At 46.0% G+C, this 22,048-nt stretch overlaps 1 protein-coding gene across 1 annotated transcript in view; it reads right to left on the bottom strand.

The window, feature by feature from the left end:
* The window catches only part of ADCY8 (adenylate cyclase 8), a 259,560-nt gene extending 244,635 nt beyond the window's left edge, over positions 1-14,925 (bottom strand). The window contains exon 1 of the mRNA XM_021688464.1: positions 13,969-14,925. Coding sequence (XP_021544139.1) covers positions 13,969-14,925 — 957 coding nt within the window. The remainder of the gene's footprint in view (positions 1-13,968) is intronic.
* Between the last annotated feature and the right edge of the window lie 7,123 nt (positions 14,926-22,048).

The following is a 22,048-nucleotide window of genomic DNA, read 5'->3' on the forward strand; positions in this document are numbered from 1 at the left end:
GCTTCAGCCTCTATGTCCTGGGGTCTACAGACAAAGAAGAGGTAACCACAAAAGCCAGACCCCCCAGTTTGTGGATATTCAGGCTTCTAAGTGTCCAGTTCAATTGCTTCTGGGTAATACCGACATAAAATGGCTTGTTGATCACAGCGGACATTCCCATTTTGCAAAAGCCAGATAGGCAATTCTGACAAGCACCACAAAGTTACTAATTAAATATTCAAAAGAAACAATTGTCTGTCAATTAAATCTCTCCATCACTATTCCCTTTGAAACAAATTGAATCACTAAAATGATCCGCAATTTTACAACTCATGGTGTCAATGTAATTAAACCACGAGGAGAAATTAAATATTAAATACCACCTAGTAAGTAATTCTCTCAGTATGTGCTAAATCATTATTCATCATAGTTCTCTTCCTTCTCAGAGGTCAGAGACCTCGGCAAGCTATGTTTTCTATAAGAAATGTCATTATCTGATCTTGGGAGCCAAACAAACCAGAAAAGCATACAAATCCCCACATTCGCATTCCCTGTAATTCACGGGAATAAAAATTTTACAGCTGGGAGGAACCTCAGAAATCATTTCATGGTGACAGACTTTTAGAGCTGTAAGGAATTCATTCTGAGGCCAAGACAGGTGGAGTAGTCTGTACGAAGTTTTACCACTTTGGATGCAAAATCTGGGGTCAGTCTTTCGACGACGGTTGAGGTGCTATTTCAGTACAATGTGTGGTCCCCTGGCTCCATGGAGCAAGACCACTGTTATGAGCACTGCTACCATTTGGAATACAAATCTCGTTTTTCCTCTTCTTTATTACTTTTAACTCATTGCCTCTGAAACTAGCAGAGTTAATTGAGATAGAGCGGCTTTAAAAGACCATCAAATCCAGGGGTAGCTTTGAAATGAGACAGATGTGGCTGAGAATCCCTTATTAGTGCTATGACCAAAAGGGAAATGACGTAATACTCTGAGCTCAGCATCCTTCGCTACGAGAAGGGAAGCAGCCATACCCATGCTAAGGTGATGGTTCAGGGATTTATTCGGTAAGCCTTCTGCTGCAAGCTTCCCTTGGGATGTGCCAATGTCTAGTCCAGAGATATACACAAGGAGAGATCGCCCTCGGAGAGCACGTGTTTTAGTAGTAGAAACAAATAAAGATGCCATAGTTCCAATTTTACCCGCCAGCCCCTTTTCCCCTTTCAGGTCTTAATCAAGAAGAATTTCCTTATTTCAGCCCAAGTCAGGTTTCTCCTTTGAAAGAGAAACCAGGGCCAAGATAGGGTGAGGCAAGCTAGATGTGTAGGATTCACTACATCGCGGGGTTGGCTCCTGACAGCAAGTGCCTCTTTAAACTCTGTACCCTGGACGCCTTCCTAGCCTCAACCTGGTCATAGCTTGGCAGCAAACCACGTCACCTGGCTTAAAAGTACTTAACTCAGTTTGAAATGAGTCACATGCTTAGGTCATTATTTGATTGATGGCTGGCTCTCACTCTAGATTAGAATCCATTTAATAGCAGGATCGTGTGTTCTTGACCTCACCACACAATGGTACTCCATACTTATCTGTCAGATAAAAGGTTAAACAGATGAACCAATAAATGATGGAGGGATGTAAAGAGAATGAGGACAACCCGGAGTCAGGGACCTAAGCCCATCAGTGGAGTGTCAGGGAAACCACTGCAGAGAAGGTGAGGTCTTTCTCCCCAAACTAGATCCACAGGCTTGCAGCATGCAGCACCTGGGCACTCGCTGGAAATGCAGACTCTTGGGACCCGCTTCCTAAATCTAAAGGCTGTACCAAGACCTCTAGGTCATTTCTATGCATATTAAAGTTTGCAAGCATTGGTCTGCCGTACACAGGTGTTTAGAAAGGTAAAGCCTGGGAAAGGACTCCTCGCGGCAGAGGACTCCATAGAAAAGGTGGTTAGTTTTAAAAATTAAGTTACAACAAAAAATAAAATGTACTGTGCAATTCTATGAACCAGCCCAGATCTAAATATTCCATGTCTATTTCATCTCTTCAACAAGTTTCTGGGCTAGTGTTTTTATTCCCATTTACAGCTGAAGAAAGTGAGGTGCAAAAAGATTAAGACCCTTATTGGTGTCCTAACATTACCAATGGCAATCAATCCCAGGCGGTGTGAATCCTCATCCTGCACTGGGCTCACACTCAAGTGCTCTCCGGTGATATGGGTGGGTCTGGTTCATGGCAGCCCTCCACACATGTACTGACCCACTGAAAGAGTCTTGCTGGAAAGACTGTTTATCTTTCTGTCAAATTCCATAGTGTCTGCCTACCCCTCCTCCGTTAAACACCTCATCTGAGCTCAGATTCTCAAAATCCAGCAAGCACGTATGATTCTCCGATGAAACAAATGCCATTTGTTCTTAAGATGGCACGTGTCTTGGAGAAGGGGCACGGGGAGGTTTCCTGGAGCTGGTGACCCCTGTGTGAGTACTAGCAGACAGGGAAGGGACAGGACGACAGAAGAACTGTCCCAGAAAGCAGATGCAGAAGTAAGCCAGCACAAGGTGTCAGGAAAGTGGGGATGTGTTCAACTGTGGAACTTACCCTCAGGCACAAGGGGTGAGATGACTCGAATTTGGGAGACGCCTACTCCCCGGTGGGTAAGGGGCGTGGCTTGGAGGAGCACAGGGATTGACAGAGCTAAGTGATCATGCTGCACTGCAACAGCAAGGAGGAGACGGATGGAGAGCTATGGACAGATCCCAGTGATGGAAGACAACACCACCAGGCATTCACACAGATGCTGGGTGGGAGGCTGATGATTTTTGATTTGTTGAGATTGAGCTCCCCGTGAGACCCTTAACTGGAGGTACCCAGCAGGTCATTAAATGGCCTGGTAATTAGCCAAGAAAACTGGGCTAGAGATACAGATTTAGGAGTAAGCAGCACCTAGGTCCATGGTCAGTAATGGAGGAAGGGAGTGATTGCCCAGGGGGATGTGTGGAGTGAGGTAACAAGGAGATATGTGCAACGGAAATTTAAGGAGCCCCAACACTGAAGAGGAGAACTGAAGCATCTAAGAAGGAAGAGAATGTAAGCAGCACTAGACTTTATCACAGAGACTCAACCATGGCTCCAGTACAACCCCTGCTTTGTGAAGCTCATGGCCCAGCTGGCGAGAGAAACATGGAGACCAATGACAGCAGCATGCGGCAGGACACGTGGGCAGAGAAAGGGTGATGCGGTCAGCAGAGCAGGAATACCTAACTTGGTCTGGGGTCCTGGGAACCCTTTGTGATCCTGTATTTCTCTCCACTACTCACAAAACTCTTTTAGGCATAAAGAAACGCGTGGCCAAAGAAGCCAAAGCCATTTGGTCAAAGTCGCTAGAAAAAAAAAAAAAATCATGGCAAAAATAGGATGAGAATTTGTTTTAAGGACATGTATGGTTTCAAAAATATCTCTAACTGTCCACTGACAGAGCTGAGTTGGTCTCCGGCTGAAATGGCATGGGCAGGGCCCCAAGGACTGCTTATGATGCGATTATTCACTTGGTAAAAGGGAAGAACTAGATCTGTCTCTTAAATAGAGAAGGAGGGGGACTCTGTTCATCGGAAACTGACTGTTGGGGTCATGAACCCATCTTCACATGCACTGCCCACCACCAACAGGCGAGGAAAGCTCACCCAAGTAATGAGGGGAGTTTGACTTTGAACTTAAAAGAAAACAAGCTTGCTGTTCTTGATTTTGACTTTGTTTCTTGAACTAATTGACAGGAGAAAAGAGGAATTAAGTGGGATAATTCCAAAAAGGGAAGACTTAATTCATCCTTTTAAGGGACTTCATGATGACTGTTTTAGTTAATTGCATTGGACTCCAACATCTAAAATCAGGCTTGATTTTGCCGTGAGGCAATATACAGATAAACTGATCCAGTTAGGGTACAAACTGGCCTTTCTGTGCTAAGTTTTAAGCTGAGGGGAATGAACAGTAGTCTAAGTAATGATCTGTACACCATGCTCAGCAAAGTCAACCAGTTTTGTGCAATGTTCTCCCCTTAGGAGTGAGGCAGACTAGCCCTGCTGGTGTGGAGTGACAGAAATGAGGTCTGAAGGTGAGAGCGCCTCTTGCCCACAGCTGCACCTGTATGAAGCTAGCAGGTGAACACTGACTGGTGACAAGAAGTCAGGCCAAAGGGGCCATTTGGGATGTGTTCAAAGAATACCTGAGCAAGGTGTTGGTGTTGGGATTCAGAGCCAAGGTACTGAAGAACCAAGAAGGAAGTGAATGAGGTGAGCCCCTTGTTAGGACTCTATTTTGTGGGGATGGGCCTGACCCATTTAAAATTTTCACGAATGGACAAACACTTAATGGATATTCTAGGTGCCTGTACTTCCCCACCTCTTTCTCCTTTTTCTTTCTTTTTTGACTTAAATGATCTAGATGATCACTTGGGATTTTTCTTCATGTTGTCTACTATAACTTTTTAAACACATGTCTAGCAAAAACTCAGCTTGGGGCTTCCAGCCCAAAGCAGTTCAGAAGGGGGTAACTTTTGATGTGTTTTCTGGTTTCTCACTGACCTCCTCTTCTGATTTCTCTCTTCTTTCTTAGAGAAACTAATTTCTCTTCTCTCACTGGTTACTCATTCCCTGTTGATAACTGTGTGATTCTGGGTGGGGGGCCAGAGGAAAGGAGGGGGTCATGTAACATTCATTCATTCCATTTGTTTAAAAGTACCATGCTCAGAACTGTTCCATGGGCCAAGTGCTATGCTATATGCTAGGAACATAGAGGTGAGTAAAATACTGCCCTTGAGCTCAAGGGGCTCCCAGGGAATATTATGACATTGCTCTGATAGGGGACAAATGCAGGGTGTACAATGTACCAAGGAGAGGGATTTGAGCTTTACCTGAGTACCAGGTCTGCCTACCTGTGGGTGGGAATGGGTCTCCTGCAGCTCCCAAATTTTTAGCTGAGGTTACTGTGAACACAGACTAACTGGGTGTGCCCAGAGCTGCAGACCAGCCTGACCCTCCCCAGCGTGAGGCAGACACTCCCTCCTGCCACATCTTCTAGTCCAGGCTTGGGATGCATTCAGTTTGTGGAAAGGAACTACTTAAATAACCAATCCTCTAGCCCTTTCTTGGGTCCCCATACACTCTCTTCACTAAGAAGGAAGATCCATACCCGTCCACAATGTCTTCTAGAATCTGACCTTTCCTTTCACACAACTCCTAAAAGCATCCCACCACAGCTTTGATTTTTCAAGCTTTAAACATCTATAGAAAAAAAAGCCAAAGACTTGCATCTCTACTGAATGCTGTGTTCCAGACGTGTCTTTTTAAAAAAAATTATTTATTTGAGATAGAGAGAGAGCAGGGGAGAGACAGAGGGAGAATCTTTCAAGCAGATTCGCCCCATTGAATAATGAGCCTGATGCAGGACTCGATCTCATGACCCATGAGATCATGACCTGAGCCGAAACCAAGAACTGGATGATTAACTGGCTGAGCCACCCAGACGCCCCTCCAGATGTATTCTAAGAACCAGGTACAAACCTCCCTACCTCCGCACCAAGAGTCACAAACTCCCTCCCAAATTCCAGTCAAATATTAACCAAATTCCAGTCAAAGCAACAGCTTTGACTGTCCAGTACACAGCTGGGCTCCAGAACCTAGAACCCAATAGGCAGTCAACAAATATTTGTTGAACAACTTACCTACTCACTCCTCATTCTCTCCTTCTTCCTATGCAATCCTGTCTTTTTGAGATGCAGTAAAATCTCATCTATTTTTGCCACCCTGTCTTACCCATGGAGTGGCTAAGTGTCAGTGTTCTGGTCCCCAAAATGTACAGATGTCATTGGGCAGGGATCCAGAAGAGCTCCTAGAAGGGCAACCCATTCAGTTGGCAAATGCCCATTGGCCATCTTAACCTTTTGCCTTTTGCCCTTTGCCTTCTCCTTTTTCCTGTCTACAAAGAGGCCTTGATGGCTTGGAGATGAACGCCAATGGCTTTCGACTGACCTTAAGGAAAAGTCTGCCTGGTATGGAATCTACTTTAGGCCATCCCTGATGGATTGCTGTACAACTCTCCCTTGAAGAATCCCCATGACAGGGAGCTCATCACTTTAACCCAAATCTCTCACACTATAGGGGCCATCAATTGATCTGTATTCTGTCCCCGAGGAGACACGTAAAATAACGAGTCTCTCTTCACCATGACAGCACCCCAGACATTTGGGAACACCCACCATATCTCTTCTACATCCCTGTATCCCTAGGTTTCCGGGGGTTCTTCCTTTTTTCTTGGTCTTGTTCTGTTAAATTGTTTATGCGGCACTTCATCTTCCCATGTTCTAAGTTAAAGAAATATATATATTTTGATTATGCACTCCCTAATCCTTGGTCATCTCTGTTTTATAAACAATCGTGTGTATTCAACACGTAATCCCAAAAAGAAAAAAAAAAAAGATTTGAAATGGTTTCCTCCAGTCAACTGGAAAGGTAGCTGACACAGGAAAAGATGTGTTGTTTACACAAGGAAGTGGCAACAGTTCTTGCTTTATATGAAAATTTTATACCGGTATGCACTCTACATAGAGAGGCCAGTTTTTAAAGTTTCCTCCTAAAAAAAACCCCATTAATGTGATTTAATTTCACATCTAGCTCATGTCCCTCACCATGTAGAATTTTATCATTTCCTGATTTCGGAGAATTTTGTGCCTCAAAGAGATCTTGGCATAGAAGGCAAGACATGGGATGAAAGGGAGAGAAACCCCCAGGAGCTAAGCAATGTGTAAGATATTGCACATATGAAAATACATGATCTAGCGAATTCAAATTCAAATATCAAATCACAGATATCCAAGAAACAAGGACTGGCAGGTTTATCTGACAACACATTGAGTTATAACCCCAGTTTGTTGGTCAGGGAGGTGGTCACACGGTTGTATTTACAGATAGCATGGCTTTTATTCCTACCAGGCTATGGCCTGGCCTCCCTCAGAATGTCTGGCACCTCAGTGGTTAATTAATCTGCCTTGTTCTTTCTCTACCCTGCAGGGCTGACAGTGAAATCTTGCAGTGAGAAGAGCTGGCTTCCAAGCGCTGCTTAACTGACCTGACTCCTTAAAATAGTCCTTCATAAACAAAACGCGCCTGATATAATTTGAGTGTGTAAATCCAATTACATTTCCTGGGAAAGCACAGGGCAGATGGTCCGGGCGTCCACTGCTCTGCCGTGGCTGGCTGGGTGAGGTGGCGTTCCTGCACTCAGGCCCCGAGAAAAGCCAAGGAAGACATTATTTCCAGGATCCAACCTCTTGCTAACTAAGGTTCAAATCTATGTACCATAGAAATCTGCCAACCTTCAGTTTCTGTTACCTTGATTTGCAGCCCAGGGAAAGCAAAGAACGCGCTTCAAAAGCCATACGTCAAGTGAACTGATATGCTGTCCAGCTGAAGATTCTAGACCTGCTGGTTTCTTGAAGGATTAATATTGTGCCCATTTGTGGGTAAGAGGAAAGGTTTGAGAGGAATGTTGCAAGTGTCTCCTGTGTTCTGAAAATAAACCCATGTAGGATCAACTAAAAGAGATATACTTGTGAAATGAATAAATTAGCATCTCAAGAAATATTTAGACAACAGTGAAATGTCACGGCAGCATGATTGTAGTAGAATCCTCTGATTACACGTTCCCAGCAACACTGATTGTGGGACAAGCTTTGTTTTTTTAGTCTTTCCTTTTTATACTTGGTTTCACTTATTTTTGATGAGCTCTTACAGTGCCATCAATCATCAAGGTGTAAATATGACTAATGCATTTGTCCTACTTAGCATGACATTGCAGCAGCTGCGCCAGAAGGAAAAGTCCTCCCAGCCTTCCCGGTTTTGATCTAATTATGCTCTGACCCGCTGATACCGGTCAGGTGACATTACCGGATATGAAGGAAAACAAATTCATAATTCAATCTTGCAAAGCACACAACTTACAATCATTTTACAACTATCTCTAAATACACAGGCACCAAGCTTATTTGCAAATCTAGGGCCAAGGGGGGTACAGGACAGGGCTGAAGGACTTGAACTGGTCACTCCAGCAGTCATTAAAAATATCCTTTGCAAAGCCTAACATCTCCATCACACAAAAAAAAAAGTTGGAGGGGGGGAGGAAGGGATTGAAGGAGGGAGAGCTGGAGGGAGGGAGAAAGGGAGGGAGGAAGGAAGGAAGGATTAGAACCAAAAAGTCTCTGGGCATTTTTCACAAGAATGAAAAAGTAATATTTCCATTTCCTGGCATTCAGAGGAACCTCTTGGGAATGGTGACAGTCAAATCTGGTTTTGAAAGACATTTTCTGAGACATGCTGGGACACTGCAATTATTTTTTTTAAGCCTATATGAATTTGCTAAAGGAAAATGTACAGAAACGGAGTTTCTATCTGGAGTTTTAAAAAATGCACACCATAGCTAGCAAGGTGAATTAAATAGAAACCCAGTTACACTCATTTAACGGATATTTTGTGTTTTGGAATTGAGCACTTAACCTTGATACTAACCACCAAATTGGGATGATTTAAATTAAGTGCCATTTGCTGTACATTAAGTAGTCATACAATTCCTTTGATTTGATTTGAGTTAGCAGATTTAGATAAAGAACACAGAATATACACTTATGTTTAAATTTTACAAATGGGGGGAGAGATATTGGTGATTCTATTATACTGACTGTGTTTACTGTGAAGCCAATCCTTCATTTAAATAATCAGAAATGCATTCTCTATATTTTTAAATATTTATTTATTTTGAGAGAGAGAGAGTGCGCTCGTGCGTGAACATGCAGGGGGAGCGGCAGAGAGAGAAGGAGAGGGAGAGAAATAATCTCAAGCAGACTCTCCGCTGAATGCGGAGCCCCTGCGGGTCTAGATCTCACAACCTTGAGACCATGACCTGAGTGGAAATCAACAGACACTCAACCGAGCTACCGAGGCGCCCCTAAATCAGCAGGAATGCATTCTAAAGCATGCACAAAAGCTGCTTCTCACCTGACCCAAACCAGCTCATACCATTAACCACTATCTTACCCCTACAAACAATGCATTTTCTCCCAAAGGATTTTTTAAAGGCCAAATGTAAGCTAAAAGTCCCTCATTATTAGTCAAGTTTAATGATCATGATTTAATCAGTATTTTTTTCTGGCTCTAGCCTCTGTTATTTGATGGGATTTGTGTAAGACAGTAAAGAAAATGCTGCATGGAAATTCAGACCTGACAGCATGACCCTGAGCACTAACTAACCTGGATTTGCATACCTGGCTGATTTTGCTCCTAGAGTTATCTTGGAGAAATCACCTTCACTCTGACAATTCTGCTTATCTGCCTCACCAAGAGGTGCAGAAGACTAATTAGCCACAAGCTTTAACATTTCAGAATCCCCAAGAGGAAACATAACGCGGGGATCTTTCTGGTTAAATATTGCTGCCTCTCAGTTTTCCAATAACCAAATGATCTTCACCATTTTATCACTAATGAGCTGAAGAATGAGAACAAGATGAGTTTCAAATGTGAAGTAGCTCACATTACCTTCACCAGCAATTAAGGTTGAGTAAAATGTGAATTACAGCAACAGTCCTTAGGATTTACCTGAGCCATGAAAGAACCTAGCAAATAAGACCCTTATTATTAATATTTTATTCATACATATTACCTGATTTTGTAATCAAGGTTTAGATGGACAAAGTGACCTGGCAGGATAAACAATTTAAGATGTGGAGAAAAAAAATCTGTCGTCTCTGGACAAAGGCACTCCTATTGGTGACCTGACATGAAGCAGATTTAACTTGAGGTGGATGAGGCATCCTGAGGAAGGAATGGCTGCAGCCCTCGTGTTGCCTGTAGTTGAGCTTTGTCAGGGTGAATAGAAAAGCAACACTTTGAACTGAGCTCTGAACCTTCTGAAGGTTCCTCTGTATATCCAATCCCCACCTGGGACCTAGAACATACATGGGTGATCCTATTTATCTGCCACGGACAATACCTCTTAGTTTGGGTGGGAAATCCATGATTTAGGTCTCACGGTTCACCGAGGGGAGAAAACATAAGCTATCTCCGTGCTGATGGCAAGGACCTCCTGGGTGGCCCTTTTCCAGTTGCATCTTGTGTCCACAGTGGAAAGCACATGATGATCTAAATGAACACAAGGCCCTGTCTCTTCATATAGGGCATCTGCCGAGATTCGCAGCTTGGTTGTTACCCTGTCAAGCCACGGATGTAATTTCCGCCGGGAGGAAAAAAACAGAAACAGATTCTCGTAGCTTGGGTAAAGGGAAGGCAATCATTGACTCATTTGTTACTTTTGAAAATGGCATTTTCAGTAAGTGGAACAGTTGCTGAGGTGTGTTGACTTCACACTCTCATGTAGCTTCTTGCTTCTTGAAAATGTTAAGTTAAATGTGAGCCATCCACTAATGGGAATCAAGATAAATGTGGAGAAAGATGATATTCCAGTGTCAATGGCCTTCACTTGACAAGTTTGTATCCAACTGAGCAAGATGATGAGCTAGCCACAAAGAGTTCATGCCTAGAAATTCAGACATTTTTCTCTCATGATTTCCCTTTGGCTTTTTTCACTATACGTTCATTCGTGTGCTATACTGGGTATTGTCCTCCTGAGTAGTGAAACAGGTACTCCTCACGCTGAGTCAATTCAAATGTAGGTTTGGAAAGAAACTCTCAGAAGGTTTCTTAAGAATGAATGACTTTGGAGTTAGGATTTGAATCGTGTTCTCACCACTTGGGCTCACCGTCTTTGGGATGTCTCTTTAAAGTTCCCAGAAATTTGTTCTTTCTTCTATGAAATGAAAATGAAGGATACCATCTGTTTGTCATCATTAGATGTGATAATGTATGTAAAGGCCCTTAGTTACATGTAAAGCATTGTGCGTATGTGAAGGATTATCATTGTGCCTTGGTTTTGCCAAGGGCGTTTATGTATAAAAGACTGCCTTACACACATACAACTTACATGTGATTGTGTACATGGAAAACTTCCACTAGCACAGTGGAGGGGGCTTGGATATTTTATATTACCTCTGCACTGAACAGTCTTGTTCGTTCAGTGTCTGTATGCTGGGTGCCTGGCATTTTTCTAGGTGATGAGCATAAATTGGTAAACACATAGACGTCTACGCCCTTAGGTGATGTTTATGTTCCTGTGGGGGTGGGGGTGGGGGAAGAAACAGAACAAATATAAACAAATAAAATAATTTCAGACAGTGTACGTGCTCAGGAGAAAACAGAACAAGCCAAGCACTAGGGAGTGGCGTGTGAACTGCGTCCAGGATAATGGGAAGACCTGGGAAAGATCATTCTAGGCAGCAAGCACAAAGGCTAAGAAGTGGGGAAAGAGCTCAAGATCTCTGAAAGCAGGAAAAGGTACTGTGTATTTGGAGCCTGAGGAGGAGAACAGAAGGAAACATAATTATAGAGAGAAGGAGCAACCAGTTTGTAAGGGGACCGGGTGACCATGGGAAGGAGTTAGGATGTTATTCTAATTGCTATAAGAGGTCATTAGCAGGGCATGCCTTGTATGTTCCCAAACAGGGAAAACTAAACAGTACCTACTCAAAAATCAAAGATGATTTTAAAAGCTATTAATTCTCCACTTCACCCACCTGCAAGATCTAAGAAAGAAGCTTGGACCTCTAGAGGGCGCCAAAGGAAAACATTTGGTAACCAAAGCCACAAGGGTCTTTTCAGCACCTGAAGTGAGAGGAGAGCGCTCTGGCTGTTCCCAGGGGTCTGGTAAAAGCTGATTCCACTGGGAAACTGCAGTTCATCTACAACTCCTACCCAAACAGAAAGTCAAATGAGCTTGGTTTGCAGGTACCTGGACCTTGGTTTTCCAGCGAAGGACTGTTTATCATGGGATGGAAGTGGGAAGACATTTTAGGGTTATTTTTAATCTTCTCCCATCTGGTAGTATTTGAGTAGAGCATAAAACAAATATGAAGCCAAAATTTACTTTCTGGATTCATTTGGCAAGCAAAGCGTCTCTATACTTAGAACTTTGAAAATATTCATCATTTGCCACTTGGGATGTTGTTATTCTAAATACTATTCAAACTTACTTGATGAAGTCTCTCAACAATGTGTACTAAGGAAGGCTACTGCATGGAAAGCAGTGGGTTATGATCAGTGGGATTTTCTGCAAATGAGCAGATACCTGTGATATATCATGAAAACGACTCAGTGAAAAAAGATAAGGAAAAAGGAGGAGAAGAAGGAAAAAGAGGAGGAAGAGAAGGGGAAAAGGAGCAAGATGGGGAAGGAGAGTCTGATGATGTGGAGATACATAATAAAGAAAGTGCAAAAAAGGAGGAGGGCTTGGAAGAAATTGAGACTTTCAGAGGCTAGTGGGGTTCAGATCCACGTGTGAAGACTGAGAAACACAGTTCTGAAGACATATTTTACACAATCCCAAATTGAGACTTTAAGATGTGGATATTAAAGTTTCACAGTGATTTCGAGAAAACATTCATTACTGTCTTATAAGGACAAGTTCAGCTGGTCAGCCCTTACTCAAAGAGGCTCTCATCTCTCCATTTCATGTCTGATGATCACAGCCATGTACTTTATAATACTCTGCTCTACCCAGGGAGACTTCAAAAAGCACTGTAAAAGCAGCCAACCAGATAAGTAACCTGAGCAAATGGATACAGAGCCATCAGAGAAGAGAGAGAATCCCAAATCCACTAGAAACCCAGAGGGTCAATGATGGGTAAAGCCTTCTATAGGTGTCTGTGTTCCAGAAACCACAAGCCATTTTTGGAGGTGTTGTACCTGGTTATTCAACAATATATTCAAACCCGAACACAAGGAAGAGGAGTTTTTAAGCTTCCTATAGAGCCAAAGGCACAGAGGCTGAGCCTAGAGCAGAAACATAAAAACCAGGCCCCTGTCCAAGCACCTCTTGTCAGCCTCCTATGTGGAAACACTTCAGCTGACATGTTTCCCTCATTTTTATGGAGAAGCCCCCAAATTCAGTCTCCTGCTACTTATCAAGCATTTGGCAAACAAAGTTCCAGACCATTAATTATCTATTGATTTTAATGAATTTCAACAATAAAATCACCATCTACCTTCTCCTGCACAGACAATGGGAACACTGTTCCCAGAAACACATCCACATTTAGCAGGAAAGACAGGAAGAAAGGAAGAAAAGCGACGGAGGGTCAGGTTCCACCTACATATTTCAGACCATCTACATCAAAATATCCTTTATCAATCAAGCAAAACTTGCATTCTTTGCCAAAGACACTTCCCTGCCTACCCTACCGGTCCCAGATGAGGCTGATCTATGCAAAGCACTGGGTTCGGATCCTACAAGAGAAGATATCCTCTTAGAACCCCAAAGCAGTAAAGAATTCCCAAGTAAAATATGTATCATGGGACTGAGGGACTGGACGATATAACATATGTAGGGTCCCCACCAACAATTGCAATGTGTTCAAAAAATGCTATTAACTTCTAGAACTGAGGGTTTGTGGCACAGAGATACACAGAAACCCAACTCTGAATCCCAGAGTCCCTTACAACACCAAAAGCTGTTAAGGAGTGGGTCATCTTCTAAATCGGGGTGCTTCTCCTCCCCTTCTGTTTCCTGCTCCAGAGACTACAGGGCCTGGGCGACATGTGCAGAGCAGAAAGAAGGCTGTTTCTTAGCTGAAGTCAGAGAAGAATTACTCACAGAAGCCGAAGAGAAGGGGAGGGCTGGAAGAAACTTTAGAGATCATTTAGTTCCAACTCCTCTAAGATGAGCGAAATACCATCCCACCAACACCCAGGACCTCCCAAGTGCGAGGCACTGTGCCAGGCTGGGGGAGGGGCCTCAAAATGAGCAAGGAAAGCAGGCCTCTCTGAAAGCTATTTCTAAATAACCCAGGGGAGTGCGGGGGTGGGGGGTGGGGGGTGAAGAGCAAGGCAGGCAGGAGTTACCTGGTTGATGGAAATGACCGCTAGCCGAGGGATGACCACCTGCAGGACCACCTGCAGCAGCGAGGTGCCCAGGCCGGCCAGGATGGCCCAGGTGAGCGGCAGCGGCAGCATGCTGTAGGTGGCAAACAGCGTGAAGAGAACGTAGCCGATGCCATCACCCAGAAGCCCGTAGCCGAGGCCTGCTGCCAAGATCTGGGTGGTCATAGCCACCCAAGTGACCACGCCGCTGTACTGCAGGTACGTGTGCGAGGTGGTGTCCTTCCTGACCACCACCAGGGCGCAGATCACCACCTCGATGCCAGTGAAGAAGCCCAGGAGGATGCCCTTGAGCGGGTCCATGGGGGCCGAGGCCAGGCTCAAGTGGAGGACCAAGAGGGTGAGTTTGGTCAGCACGTCCAGCACGTTCATCACCACCTCGGATTTGCGCCTCTGGCCCAGGAAATAGCGCTGGTAGAGGCGCTCCAGATCCCGGGACTTGAAGGAGTTGCGCAGAGTGGGGAAAATGACCCCTCGGTAGCTATAGCCCCCATTGAGGAAGAAATCCGAGTTGCTTGGGGCGCAGTCGAGGTGCAGGAAGCCCAGATCGCCCCCGCCCCCGCCGCCGCTGCCGCTCCCGCTGCGTTCCGGGAAGACTTTGGTGCCACCAGTGCTGTGCGCTCTCTCCCCGGGGCCCAGCGAGTAGAGGGGCGGCGCCGAGGCGCCGGACAGCTGCGCCGCGTGATGGTTGGGGCCGCCGCCTGCAGGGTCCGAGGCTTTGCCGGAGCCTCTGCTCCCGCTGCCGCCGCTGCTGCCCCGGTGCCCATGAATGAAGCGCTGCTCGGTGATGTGCCTCACCGCCGTCTGCCACAACAGCCGCTGCGGCCGCGAGCCGCTCCCGCCGTCGCCGGCCGGGGGCGTCGGGTGGATAGTGTAGAGTTCCTCGCTGCCGCTCAGGCAGCGCACATCGGAGAGCTCCATGGCGCCGGGCCGCAGGCGGGGAGGCGCAGAGCCAGGAGGAGGCAGCTGGGGAAGGGGTCCCAAAGACCCCACGGCGGCCTGGCGGGAGCTGGGCGGCGAGCCCTGGTATCCCCGGCCGCCGGGTCGCGCGAGCCCTGCACAGGAGGCCCCGCGCGTCAGGTCATAGTGCTCCTCGGGGCAAAGGGCGTCGGGAAGATTGCCGCAGACCCCTGCGTCCTTGCGCGCCGCCCTCCCGCCAAACCGCGCAGCTGGGGTGCGCGGCGGCGGTGGCTCGGTGTCCGCAGAAGCCGCGGCGCTCTGAGCCACGCAGCCCCCTTCTCGGGCTCAGGCTTCTCGGCCGCTCCTCGGCTCAGCGTCTTGGCGCAGCCTTTGCTCTCCAAGAGGCGCCTGGGCGCCGTGCTTCTTTCTGCTGCGCGCCGGGCGGGTCCTGGCTGCGGCACTGGGCTCGGGACACCCACGACTCGGCGCCTGCAGGAGGACTGGCCGAGGGTGACCGGCGGCGGCGGCGGGTGCGAAGTTAGCCGCTGTAGCTGGAGCAGAGCCCTTCGGAGAACTCCATTGCGCCGGGATGGGGAGCCGGGGCGGAGCTGGGGGCGGGGACAAAGAAGGGGGAGGTGTGGGGGACGGGGAGGTGGTGGGGTGCCCCGCGGAAGGGTTGGAGAGGTGGTAGCCTCGGGGCTAACAAGTCACCAAACAGTTAATTTGGAGCAGGGGGGGTGCTGAGGCTCCCTCCTCGGCTCATCTCTGGCTGTCTCCTTTTCCTGCGCGAGGACTGACCGCGCGGCGCTGGCTCTGGCCCGTCGCATCCCTCGGGGAAGGGGGAGGGCGGCAGGGTCCCAGTCGCGGCTAGACGAGGTCAGCCCTTCCAGCTGTGCTTCCGAGGGGTCGGAGCCCACAGTTCCCATTCCCTTCACTTCGCTCTTCGGAGTCCATTTGGCCCGGAGCTGGGAGGCGGGAGCAGGAAAAAGTGGGGAGGGCTCCGAAGCCAACAGCTCTGAGATCGCCGAGAAGCCACTGGTGCGGATCCCTAAGCCTAAGAACAGAAGATTGGCGGGTGCGGCGGGTGTAAGGTCTGGACGAGAAGGGAGGCCCGAAGCCGCGGGGAAGTCGACTGAGACGCCACCGGATCCAGGGACGCGCCGCGTGCCACCCTGGCGCTCTGAAGCGCGCTGCGGGCACCCGGCGGCGGGGAGGAATTTGGAGACCTGTCAGATCGGTCAGACACCCGCGGCGACTTAAACCCGCCCCCATGCCAAGCCACGCCCCCGGAACCGGGTGGGGGTGGTGGCGGGGAGCTGACACCCTGATCTGGCCAGGACGCCCCAGGTCTTGGAGGCAGCAACACGCGCAGGCCGGCGTGGGTGAGGACGACCGCGGGCTCCCCTGTCTCCCCCCGCGCGAGTATCCAGCGCTCCAGCTGGCCGCGCGGGCCGGTTCCTCCGCTCTTCTTTTTTAGGCACTGGCTCCGGTCCTCGGCAGGTGCAGAGCCAGGACTCGTAGGCCGCTCTGCCCACGGACTCCGAGAGCACAGCGCGATGAAACAGAGGGTCTCCTTTCCGTCCTCCCCACCCGGGCATATTTTGGCGAAACCAACTATCGGGCTAAAAGCAAGAAGCCGCAGTTGTAGAGACGGCTTCCAGCAAGAGCCTTTACTACACCAGTCCGGAGAAGTGGAGGGCTCGTCCCCGAGTGCAGCGCACACCAAGTTTCTCCCTGCTTACAATAGGAGAGGGGGAGGAGGAGGGGAAAACATTTCCAGCTGCCCGCTCAAGCCCCGGTTTCCCGCCCTCCCGGCTCCGCGCCCACGCCCGGCCGAGCGGGAGCGCCGGGTCCCGGAGCCGCAGGGCAAGTGTGGTCGCCGCAGTCCCGAGCCCGGCTGCAGGTGGCGGAGCCGCGGTGGCCGCCACCTCCGCCACGGCGACTGCGGCTGCAGCCGTGGAGCCCGAGCCCTGAGCACAGTCAGCTGATGGCCAATGACGTCAAGCCCTGGGCGCTTTCTCGGCTCCCCGTGGCGTCCCGTGAAAGCCCAGAAGACCGCCTCGCTGCCCCCTCAGCCCTCAAGAATGAGCGATTGATTTCCCTTGTTCTCCCGAGGAGAAACTCCCCTCTCTCTGCCTGCCCTGAGTGGGGAATAGCTTTGGATGGTCCTCTTCCCCAACCACATACTCCATGTCCAGGGTTATTTGTGTCCACTGTGTCCCAGAAACACGGGATTTAATCATTTCCTTTTTATTCTTTCTTATCCACACACATGGGTTTCGGTTTAAATCCAGAACTGGTCCACTGCCTTGTAAGGAGAATCCCAAGAGAGAAAACGACTAACATTTTCCCCTATCCCCTAACAGTAGATTTCTGGGATGTAATATACACCCTGAAAAACTCCTTTAATCCCAGATCTTTAGAGTTGTAGTCCACCATCTCTCAAGAGAACAAAACTAAATGCTCAATTTTAAATAGAACGGTTTGTGGATGAATTAATTAATTTAACTATAAAGATCTTCTGGGGTAGCTGTCCCACTCCCAAGGGCCTGGGGGTTAAGGGCAAAGAGCACCCCAAAACTCAGTTTTGCAGTGATCTAGACATTAATGAAATCATCCCAGAAAAGAAACACTTCTTGCTTCTCCCTTTCTAAATTGCTTGGACTCATCAGCCTCACCAGCTCTCTTGAAACTCTGGCGGGTAATAAGTGTCTTGACTTGAGGAGGGAGCCCAAAGAGGGCAGAAGGCTGGTGGGGGAGGGAGGCGGGTTCCTGCAGACCCTGTGCCAGGATGTATGCCCAACTGTGTCCTCTCTCTGCAGGCATTGCCCCAAGTCATCTGTGCTAATGACCATATTAGTAAACTTGGCAGTGGAAGATACCTCTTTATTTTCTCAATCTTTCTCCTTGGGAGCCTAAGAACTCAGCCTGAATAAATGAGGGGTTGAATGCAGATGGAACTTTCCTATGAAAATCTTCCTCCTGGACATATCCCAGGATGATTTATTCAGCAGCAAAGCAGGCATGCCAAGGAGGGGGAGACTGGACCCAATCAGATAAAATGACTCAGGCTGATGAATGAGCATACATGCTACAGAAAAAAACCCAAAGAATTTAATGAACTCAGGTTGAAACTAACATATCAGGGAAAAAGTTGCATCTGGTCAACTGACTCTTCTGAAAGTTCCTTTGCTGTTAGGGGGTGTTAGAACAGGTTATTTTAAAATAAGAGCACAGATGACAATTAGATTCAATTATTATTCTTCTTGTTGGGGTGACACAGTGCCATTCAGCCCCCAAAACATTCTGTTTTCAAATGACAGACTTGGCTTTACACAAATATTGAGAGGCTTTTTGAAACAGGCAAACTACCAAATGATTATCACTTAAAACAAGTTAACATGCTGCTTTGATGCTACAATGTGCCTCTCATCATGCTTTCACTTGTCCCCTGCCTGTTTATTATGAGTGGTCTCTGCTATGTTCAGGGACAGTACTTTGCAAACTCGCTATCTTTTTGTACATGGATGCCTTCTCTTAGCATGGCCCTGTATCTTCGTCCCTCCCCCCACCATTTCCTTCCCTCAAAATACTACTCACCTCATCCTTCAAAGCCTGAGCGATGTCTCTGTGCAAATCCTTTCTGATATTCCCAGTGAAAATTAAAAACTTCCTTCTGTGAAAGAAGCTTCCAAAATGAAGAAGCTTTGCTAAAAGAGTCACTCAAAATAGAGTCAGAAGGATCTCAAGGAACTAGGACCTAAGCACATCCCTGTTGTAATTCTTAGAACTTTTGACTTCTGTCAATTACAGATCTACCACCTCCTGGAACACATCCTCCTACTTTGGACTGAAACAGAGATAACGTAACACCTGTTAGCCAAGTATCCTGCCATGTACGGAAGGTCGCTTCAAACTCTGCCAGCGCCAATCATAATTCTTTCAAAACAACTTATGTAGCCTTGTAGGTTTTGCCTTTACAAACCTGCACACCACTTTCACATTTCAGGGCAGATGTTTGAATTCTGTAGATTCTGTGTCTTCTGTATCTCTTGGACTGCAATTCTTAAGACCCCAAATAAACATGTTTGGTTGCTTTACAGCCTTGTTGTCTTCTTGGTGGACACTTCTTTGTTGTCTGCCAGTCTATTCTGGTACTGCTAGTGTGGCACTTAACTATGGGGATCGGCTCTGTCCCATTTGCTCACCCATTGGTCTCTCACCTCTCCCCATGAAGCAGTGAACTCATCGAAGGGGAGAACTGATTTTCCTTGGGCCCATAACTTCCAGTTTCTAGCAACTATAGTATTAACCTTAAACATAAAGCTGTCAGTTAGTTTACCAGAATAAAATGGATTTATTCGGGAATAGCAATTTGGGACATGCAAACTATGGAAAAACCATAGGCCAATCCAACAAACAAAGGAGAGGAACATTATTCTATGGAGGAGAAGGAGGAAGATGGGAAGGGTCGTTTTGAAAGCAAGTCCATTGGAGAAAGGCAAGAGTTCAGGGTGATGCCAGTTTCTTATAGGTAAGTTGCAAGGGTAGTGGATTTCTTGACTATTCAGTGTAGGTCTTTCCCTTTTGGGGGCCTGGAACTGATCATTCTTTCTTGTTGATGAGTCTTCTGTTGGAGCCTATGTTACAATTCTTCCTGTACTTGTAATTCTTGTATAGCTCCCCCTTCCAGCCTCCCTACTCACTTTAATGAGGTTTCCCCAAGTATACATGGAGATAAAAAGATTAGCAACAATTTATTGAGGACTTAAGATCTTTACCATCATCTCATTTAAGCATCTCAACAAGTCTCTGAGTTAAAGAGAATAAAATGTTATTTCCATTTTACTAAGATACTGAGGCTCCATGTGGCTAAATAACTTGCTTGGGACCTCATGGTTAATAGACAACAAAACTCCAGCAATTAAATTTAGAGTGTATAATTTTAGCTTTCACATGCTTAATAAAAATGCTGTCACAAGAAATCAACAAGTTTTGACCTAATTTAAATAGGACTGATAGAAATGAAAACGTCAAATATATTTGGACTTTCCAAATACAGATTAAGTAAGAGACTTCTGAGATATTTAGGCTTTGAGAAGTCCGGTAGCATGACCCCGAGTGGCAGATACAGGTAGCAGAACTAATTCTTGTTTGGGTAGAGGGCCTGTTAGTTTTTTGTGTAGGTCAAGCCACAGACACTATTTCTGCAGTTTGTGAAAAAGCAGATTTTCACATACTGGATTTAACCAAAATAATTGCTTTGGTCTACTTTACTTCCTTTTGGGTGGTCCTGGGGGAAACATCCTCTTGCCCCATTAGAAAATAACATTGTTTGCTTTGTGATGCTGATGCATACCACTGGCCACATTTACAGTACATATGTTTAAGAAAAGGAAATTTGTTTCCCTCCAATACATCTTTGACCTCACAGGTTAAGTATATTAACATATAAATTTAAATTTTATAAGCACTGGGCCCTTTGCAAAATACCCATAGAAACCCTGACACTCACTGAAGACATAAAATATTCACACGTAAAAGAAAAGATGGACTCAGTTCAGGAAGGGGACCTGAAACCAGAGAGATCCTGTTTCCAAGGGGAAGGAGGGTGTTTGTGACAGGGCAGCTTCCAAAGCTGGAAATCCTTAAAGGAAAAGTACATGAAATTTGCTAAGAGGTACATCTTAAATGTCCACCACACACCACACACAAAGAAAAAACAAAGCAAATGGTAACAACATGAGGTGATGGATGTATTAACTACTGATTGTGGTGATTAACTCACATTTTATATCAAGTTTTACAAGTTTTAAATATGCACATTTTTTGTTTTCAATTATACCCCAATAAAGCTGGAGGTCAGGGGGAGGGCATGCCTGTCTTGCCTGGAAGCACTACTCTTAGGAAATATCAAAGGCATTATTAACTGCTTTGATGGAACTCAAGGAAAAGTCAATGGTTAAAGAAAGTAGGGCTTACTTTTTATCATGGCAATTATTTCAAAGTGTATATAAATGTCAAATCGTTATGGTGTACCTTAGGACTAATATAATATTGTATGTCAACTATACTTCAATTAAAAAAATAAAGTAAGTAGGGCTCATCCATGAAAACGGTGTATTAATTACAAACCTTGGACTCACATTTCATCTGGAATGCAGCACAATGTACGATAGAAAAAACAAAGTATCTATTTTGTTCCTATCTTGTATTTTCTTTGCCTTGAAAAAAATGCAAGGGGGGGGGGAACCCTTTGTATACATTTTGGATCTTCACAGGAACTAGTTTAAATTGGATTCTGGTGCCTGGAAGGAGAAGAGAGTCTCATCAGTGGGAAAACAATTCTGAAACAATGTATCCGTATGCAGAATTCATCAGTTAGTCAAGTGAGAGGAAGAAATCTTAAAAGATGATTTTTTTTCTTCTTTTTTTTTCTTCTTAAAAGATGATTCACTGGGCACCTGGGTGGCTCAGTGGGTTGAGTGTTGGACTCTTAGTTTCGGCTCAGGTCATGATCTCAGGGTAGTGGGATTGAGCCCCTCATCTGGTTCCAAGGTGTGTGGAGTCTGCTTGAGATTCTCTTCCTCTGCCCCTCCCCCACGCACACTCTAAATAAATAAATAAATAAATAAATAAATAATCTTTTTTAAAAAGATGATCCCCAGGGCGGCTGGGTGGCTCAGTTGGTTAGGCGGCTGCCTTCGGCTCAGGTCATGATCCCAGGGTCCAGTCTGCTTCTCCATCTCCCTCTGCCCACTGCTCTGCCTACTGGTGCTCTCTCTCTCTGTGTCAAATAAATAAATAAAATCTTTAAAAAAAAAAAAGAAAAAAAAGAAACCTTTTAAAAAAAAAAAGACGATCCCCTTGTCTCTGGTTTAACTACAGCATGAGCTTACTATGACATTACTTACTAAGGCTTCACTTATTGAAATCATAAAATTAATAGCACACACATATGCAGACCATTGGAGGAACCATTAAGAAGTTAGCTAAAAGAAGTAGTAATGAAAGAAAAAATATGAGAGTTTCCAGCTAGTTCACCCATATCACCAAAACCTCTTTTAGCCATGGTTTAAGACCTGCTTTTTAATTTGACACACATGAAGTTTGGGGACAAAATGATCAGACTCAGTGAGAAATA

Source organism: Neomonachus schauinslandi, chromosome 4 (assembly GCF_002201575.2).
Source record: "Neomonachus schauinslandi chromosome 4, ASM220157v2, whole genome shotgun sequence".
Lineage (NCBI taxonomy): Eukaryota > Metazoa > Chordata > Mammalia > Carnivora > Phocidae > Neomonachus > Neomonachus schauinslandi.